Source organism: Puccinia triticina, chromosome 4A (genome assembly GCF_026914185.1).
Source record: "Puccinia triticina chromosome 4A, complete sequence".
Taxonomy (NCBI): domain Eukaryota; kingdom Fungi; phylum Basidiomycota; class Pucciniomycetes; order Pucciniales; family Pucciniaceae; genus Puccinia; species Puccinia triticina.
This window is the reverse complement of record NC_070561.1, coordinates 1,144,298-1,151,615: the sequence shown is the minus strand read 5'-3', so window position 1 is coordinate 1,151,615 and position 7,318 is coordinate 1,144,298. Positions and strand designations below refer to the sequence as shown.

General features: G+C 45.9%; 1 protein-coding gene across 1 annotated transcript; it reads left to right on the top strand.

The window, feature by feature from the left end:
* Nucleotides 1-944: 944 nt before the first annotated feature.
* On the top strand, nucleotides 945-3,480 carry PtA15_4A119 (uncharacterized protein; the record flags this gene model as incomplete). The annotated part of the gene is made up of 14 exons (XM_053167970.1): nucleotides 945-1,144; nucleotides 1,221-1,378; nucleotides 1,447-1,525; nucleotides 1,593-1,631; nucleotides 1,700-1,786; nucleotides 1,858-2,163; nucleotides 2,262-2,302; nucleotides 2,389-2,424; nucleotides 2,496-2,591; nucleotides 2,663-2,749; nucleotides 2,807-2,888; nucleotides 2,967-3,104; nucleotides 3,183-3,307; nucleotides 3,377-3,480. 14 exons carry the CDS (start codon nucleotides 945-947, stop codon nucleotides 3,478-3,480), a joined length of 1,578 nt encoding a protein of 525 aa, XP_053019226.1.
* Nucleotides 3,481-7,318: the final 3,838 nt, after the last annotated feature.

Below are 7,318 nucleotides of genomic sequence, written 5' to 3'. Positions count from 1 at the left end.
ATGAACTTTTGGCAACACACAAGAAAGCATCAGACAGAATTGCGGCGACAACTACGAAGATCAAAACTTCACTTCAAAGCTGACCGGCTCGACTTAGTCCTCAAGAATCGGAAAGCGGAAGACGCAGTGGCCCAATTCCTGCTTGAAACCAATCAATTCTCTGATCACTGGAATTCTTAAATCTTTGTGACTTTTCTTTTTCCTTTTCTTTTATGTCTTGTGTCTCTTAAATCTTGTTTTCAATCTCTCAACCCTAATTTTTTCATCTCGCTAGCGGTCTCAAGTAGTTGTGTTTGAAGATTGTTTGTGTCTCGTCACTTTCACAAAAATGTTACTTAGTTTCATAGTGTGCAATGCCATAGGCCAAAATTCACTTGAAAAAAAAAAAAAGGGCCCGATGGGCGTGAGAGTGGGGAGCCCAATCCGAGAATCCGACCAGATATTCCGGGTATTCACCGGATATCAGGTGACCGCTACCGGATATTCCGCGCGGGAAATCCAACAATGTTTGAAGTGGCCGTCTAGGCGCCTAACAAGTGCCAGTAGATTGGACCCGGGGTTAGCCCGGACCAATGCGATTGCCGGCCGGGTTAAGTTCCCCGACATCGTCAACTCAACCCGACGAATGCGAATGGTCTGAATTGTAGGTGCTAAGGTGGCGGGTTCGCGAGTCTGAAATTCCGACAAACAAATTTTTTGATTTCAGCCACCGGCCCTGTATGGCCTTCAAACCTTTGAATTCTTATTGCTCCTTCCCGTCTCTCTCTCTCCTCTCCCCCCGATCCAGTTCCCCACCTCAATCATCATATTTCACATACATATTTATAATCATTCGAACCCATCTCTTCGTCTTCCCTCTCATACACAAATTCGAGCCGGCGTTGACGTTTCCAACCTAAATCTCTTATTGCTGATAGTTCAAAATATCTTATCCGGTCATCAATATGATGGAGCTAATCCCAGCGACAATGAGATTGATACACAACGAGATAGTTCAAAATTTTCGCGTGGTCTTCTCATTGCTCATCTGTGTCCTATCTCCTGTCATCCTGTCGACGATTACCCGTCGGACTCGGAGACGTCATCTTCCCCTTCCTCCTGGACCTAAATCTTTCCCATTCGTGGGGTATTCATTTGGCCCATAGTCCGTAATCTTTTGTTTCGGTTTCCTATACTTGACATGAAGTTTGGCCGACTCATAGATGATACTTTTGACCTAGTCATTGGCGACAGATGGAGAAAATTACAAAGGAGTATGGACCGGTCTCATCCGTGAAATTGAGCAACAATAAGTTGTTGGTGATCGTGGGTCGTGTCGAACCAGCGCTGGCCCTTTTGGAAGGTCGTAGCAGCGTATACTGTGATCGACCACAGTTAGGTAAGACAAATTATCGTTCACTTAACGTAGAGGGCCCCACTGGCTAAAATGTACTTTCTCCTCGTAAGAAATGGCTGGTAACATCATGTCTGGGGGGCTACGCACACTATGCCTTCCCTATGGAGACCGTTGGAAGAGATATCGCCGGTGAGAAGAAGCACATATTTTCTTTGGCTACGATTAACCTTAACTAAATTTCTCCCAATCTTTCCAGAGTGCTCCATTCCCAATTGGATAATAAAGCGGCAACATCGTTTGAGTAGCCAATTTTAACTACCCGAACCCTTCAGGTCTCCTGACTGCTTTCTTGTATCCAACTAGATATCAGCCCATCCAAGAACGAGCGTCGCGTCAATTAATCCTTGACATTCTCGAGCGCCCAAAAGATTTCACCGAGGCTCTCACACGGTGAGCATGACAGTCAAAATTTCACCAAGTAAAGGGAATCGAGTCTTTCAACTAACAGTGCCTTTGTATAGGTATGCGGCTAGTGTAATCATCAAGATCACATATGGAAAAACAACACCAATACATCATAGTGACGAGGAAGTTGTAAAAGTCATCAAGACGTTGACGCGTTTCAGCAAAGCCACGCGTATAGACGCGCATGCTGTTGACCGTTTCCCTTGGTTGCGTTATATCCCTGGTTGGGTAGCCCAGGGAAGAAAATGGCACCAGGAGGAGCTACATCTCTTCAGCTCACAAGTGGATGGCGTGCGACGTGAAATGAATATTCCTGGAAAAAGAGATAGTTGCTTCACCTCTTACATGCTTGAACGTCAAAAGTAAACCACATTCATCGAATTTTTCTGTCTTGATTTCAATAATCTACCACTGACGCGATCGAACTCCCCTCCCTTTTCGTACCATTTTTTACGACCAGAGAATTCTCCTTGTCTGATAATGAGGCGGCATACCTAGCGGGTGAGTCTTCATTACAATTGTAAACCCATGAAGCAAGATCTGGGGAATTATTCGCACTGTATTAACAAAACACTCGGAACTTGTAGGGTCTTTATTTGGCGCTGGTTCAGATACTACTGCAGGTAAGCCTATTGTTTTAGAAAAAACATGACTGCTCTAATATGATTTCACTGATGTAGTAAAAACTTTGAAGCTGCTCTAGCCATTGTGATATTTGCAGCAGCCTGTCATCCAGAGCAGGTCAAGAAGGTGCAAGACGAGCTTGAAAGCGTTGTAGGAAACGAAAGAAGTGGGTCGGATTATTTCTGCCTCACTTGGAGCAACGCCGTATTCATGACCCTTGTGGACGTACATTTCCAGTGCCAACCTTCGATGACTATCTTGAACTTCCATTGGTGAAGGCTTTCGTCTGCGAAACATTCCGGTGGAGGCCTGCCTCTGCAGCTGGTGCGTATTTTCTTTCCAGATTATTTTCGCCCCAACACTGATAGAAGGCAGCCGTAGGATTTATGCATGCAACAGTCAAGGATGACGTTTACGAAGGTCACTTCATTCCAGCCGGATCCTGGGTTGTTGGAAATCACTGGTAAATATCTCAACTTTTGTCTAAGATATTCTAACAATCATCTGTTCCTGCCATAATGACATGCATTTTCCCCGAAAGGTCCATCCATCGCGATGAGTCTGTCTTTCCGGAACCAGATAAGTTTGATCTCGAACGATGGCTGACGAATGATGATGAAACCGGAAAAACTGTGTTGAACCCAGACATGAGGCATTTTGCTTACGGCTTTGGAAGACGGTAAGTCACTTCAAATCTAAGACGACGTATAAATATGCCGAGAAATTGATTGATTTGATTTACTAAACTGATCAATAGGAGATGTGCCGGGGTAACCATTGCGGACCGAAGTATGTTCATCAACACCGCCAACCTTCTGTGGTCATTCAACATTAAAACAAAGAAGGACATGAATGGCAATGCAATTGAATTAGATACAATGGGCAAGTCTTCTAAGTCGCTTCTTCAGACGTAGGACTTCACTCTGACATGATTCTACATGGCCTTTACAGCATTTGAAGATGCCACAAACTCAAGACCGAAACCCTTTGAAGTGGACTTCTTTCCACGGGTTCCAGATTTACGAAGAGCCCTTGACGAAATGAGCGCCTGTTGAAGTATATATTTTCTTTCCCAATATTGTCTATTGTATCGCATAGAATGCATCACGGACTGCTCTTCTTTGTTAATTCATATGCTGTTTCGTTATTCCTTGCATAAACTTACATATATTCAATGATGTTCTATAAATGCCTTGTGCTCCTCCAAACTTTGTGGAGTGGAGTGTTGTTTATGTTTCGAACCTTACTTCATTTGTAAAATAAATTAGGGTTCTCAAAGTTGAAAACATAAAAACATATCATATTGTGGCATACTGCCGTAAACACCTTTTTTGCAGAGAACTGTTTGACAGCTTTTGACAGTCCCTGCGAAAAAGGTTTTATGTCATCATGGCATATGCCGGTATGTCTCAACTTTGAGAACCCTAAATATCTGCTTGAAATCAAACACACACATATATATACAAAGTTTCTATGTATTGCTGTGAGACTCCAAAAGCGGTTTGCACCTCTTATGGCTGAATTTAGAGAAGTATGTGTGGGGAAACCCCTGCTTCTCTGAAAGACAAAGACTGACAACACCCCCAGCTAGGCTGGAAGCAAGAAGACAGTGGTCTAGTGCAGTTGAATACTTTTCTCACAAGTGGCTCACAATGGACTGTGTATTTCAAAATATAAAGCTAGTATTTTATTATGTGGCGGAGAGTGTGAGGGTGACAATTTATTTGAATCTTGTGGGGGGAATGATCTCCTTGATTGGATTCCCTGGAGCACAAAGGAGGAGAGAGCCTCTCCTTCCATAGGAAAATGTGAGGCATTTATGCTGGTGGTCTATGTACATGAGGGGTTTTGGCTGGTGTGCCTTTACAAATGCTGTGCAAATACAGCTATGTACAGTGTGGCAGTGTAGACATGAGCAAATTTAGCTGGTGATCTAGTTACAAGTGTGGCTTACACAGCCCTCTGGTTGCTATGGAGTCTTCTCAAGTGACCTGCACAGCTTTCTGTATTGCTGTGTAGTCTGCTTGAGTGACTTGCACAGCCCCATGGTTACTATGCCGCTTTATTAATGTGGCTTGTGGTTGCTGGGTTACTGTAATAAGTGGCTTGTGGTTGCTACAAAGCTGCATATGAGGCTGGCTGGTTGCTACGCAGCCACATATATATGTAAAAGGGTAGTATGTAAGCTATATACATGCAGTTTTGTAAAACTGTGTATGTAAACTGAAGGGTCACTTTTCTGCCGCGAACCACAAAAAACCCCACTACACGCGTTGACACCTCAAAAACTCACCAACCCCCTACTAAAATCAGAAAAGTTCTTTCCCCCCCCCATCCCCTCGGGCAGCTTATGCTTCCCACCCACCGCCCCCCCCGACCCCATTCGATTGTCCGGCGCGCCTCCTGCGGACCACTCGGACATGATGGAAGATTTGGAGGTCCGCCTTCCTCCCCGCCCAACAAACAAACCCCCCGCGTCTAGTCTTCACATCTTGCTTACCAAGACGTTTGGCGTATGCGACGAAAACAGCTCGGTCACGCTCGAGGCCAGACTCATGGACTTGGTGCTGGAACTCTCGGAGAATAACGAGAGATTGGTCCAACGATTGGAGTCCACCGTTGACCAGCTCAAAGCCAAGGTTGATGCCAAGGTCGGAGCCAAGATCAACCCTATCATGAAGAAGATGGCCGAGTTCGAAAAGCTCTTCAAGACCGGTCCCAAGCCGGCGGCACCTGCGGTCAAATCCTTCGCGTCTGCGACCGCCGCAGGCCTTACTGGTTCAATCCACGCGCCGAACACGCGTCCTCCACCCGCCCAGACCATTGCCTCACTCAAGCCGAAGCGGGTGATCATACACTCGAATCCAGCAAACACCACCCTCAAGGACGTGCCCAAATGCGCCCTAGTCCAGAGAGCCAACGAGGCGCTAGTCAAACTCAATGCCAAAGTCGACGGAGAGTACATGGCCATCCGCGGCGCCAGCATGCTACCGTCGGGGGATGTATTGTTTTACACCAGTAACCGAGCCCACCAGAAGTGGCTGATGACCAACAAACACAAGTGGTCGAAGGAAGTGCACTCGGATTTAGAGGCCACCCCGAGCACATACTCTGTGATGGCTGTCAGGCGCGGTGATGCCAAGAGTATGTGCACTCCTCTAGCTACACCGGTGACTGCGCAACGGTGCAGTGGTACGCGCGGCAAAAGCGCGATAAAGTGCAAAATAACTTTAAAGTTATTTTTAATATACCCAAAAAAGGGGTTAACGGAGGGGCCAGGAGCGCCTGGGGTGGTTAAGTGCCCTCCGGAAGATCTTACAGGGCCTGCGCACACTATGCGCAGGGGTGGTGTGACCTGTGACGTCTGGGGCCCAGTTAAGGGGGTATTTCGAACGTGCAAGACGTTCCCAGGAGATGGTGGGGGATATATATCCCAATAGAGAAAGAAAAAACAGTGGACTTACTCGGAGAGAAAGTCCACGATAAAAAAACGACGAATGACTCTGGAGAAACCAAGATCGAAGGACGGTCAGGCTGGCGGACTAGTTGGGTAGACAAGGGCGAGGCTGGCGGTACGGCAAAATGGTTTGTATGAATCTGGGGAGGCTTCTACTCGCTCAGAAGCCTCCCTTTATATATTCTTGAGGCGACCGGTAGGGTCGCTGGTCTATTTTCAAATTCATCGCGGCTTCTCAGCCGCGGGAAGAACTAGTTAGGACAGGAGTGGTAGAGCGTTCTATTGCTCGCATCGCTCTTGTCCTCTTTACTCAACGACAAGTGTTACTCTTCCTCGGTCACAGGAAGAGTTCCACTCTTTATGACGTTTTCTTGGTTGTTCATCTTCGGCTGGGGGAGACGCAGCAGTTTACTTCTTCACTACTCTCCTCCGGCCGTTTCCTGTAGAACGTTCTACGGGATTTTTTGTTAGTTCAACAATAGCAAACCCGTTCTCTTGGCCTGAGAACGGGTTTTTGGATCATGGCTACTATTCTTTCTCCGGCCGCTACCTGCGGCTGGAGTTTTGACAGTCTCTCCTCGATTCTATACATCGTTCAAGGGGAGGTCTTTTATTACATGTTCATTTTCGTATGCGCGGCGCTCTGCGCCGCTTTTATTGTTCAATAATGAATATGGTATTCATTTTATACAAGGCGCTCTGCGCCGCAATAAATGTGTATTTTTAACAATTGTTATATATCAGTTAGCTGGGCTCTAACTTAATATAGTAGCCCGGCTGACATTCCCTCCCACCAGGATAAGTTACTCGTAACTTAGCTGAGCTATTTACGCTTAGAAACTCTATAATTGCGTAAGTGAATTGCTCCGTCTGGGATATTATTTTCTGGTAGCCATTCATCTTTGTCTGCAGATTGGTTTCTGTATCTTACAAGGTACAGTCTGGTATCTTTACCTAAAACTCTCTCCTTTTTATCTTTGAGGATTTTATGTGGCGATACAGGACAGAGGGGCTTACTCGGGGTACTGCGGCGAGGCGTGTGAGGACGAGGAACCGGTTAGGTTTAGCTTGTTGTATCTAGTTTAGCTACAGTTGTACCGTTTCTTTCCTCTTTTCTTTTCCTCACTCACTCTTCCTCGTATCAACTCCTCTCGCACCTCCTTAGGTGCATAGTCATTTCTCTCTCTCTTTGTTCTCTTGTCGGCCTCCCACAATCAGCCTCCTTAGCTCACTGCGCGGTCACTGGTGTTTCTCATTTTATGTACTTTAAGTTGCTCTTTAGGAGATGGTTCTTCTATGGGTACAGGTACTGGTATGGAAGTTGGTTCATTTTCCCTCTGAACATATCTTTTTATGAGGCTTACCGGAAACACCGGGTGTTTCCTGCTAAATTCTTCTGTAAGAATTTCTTCTACTGCATTTTTACCATGTAGGTT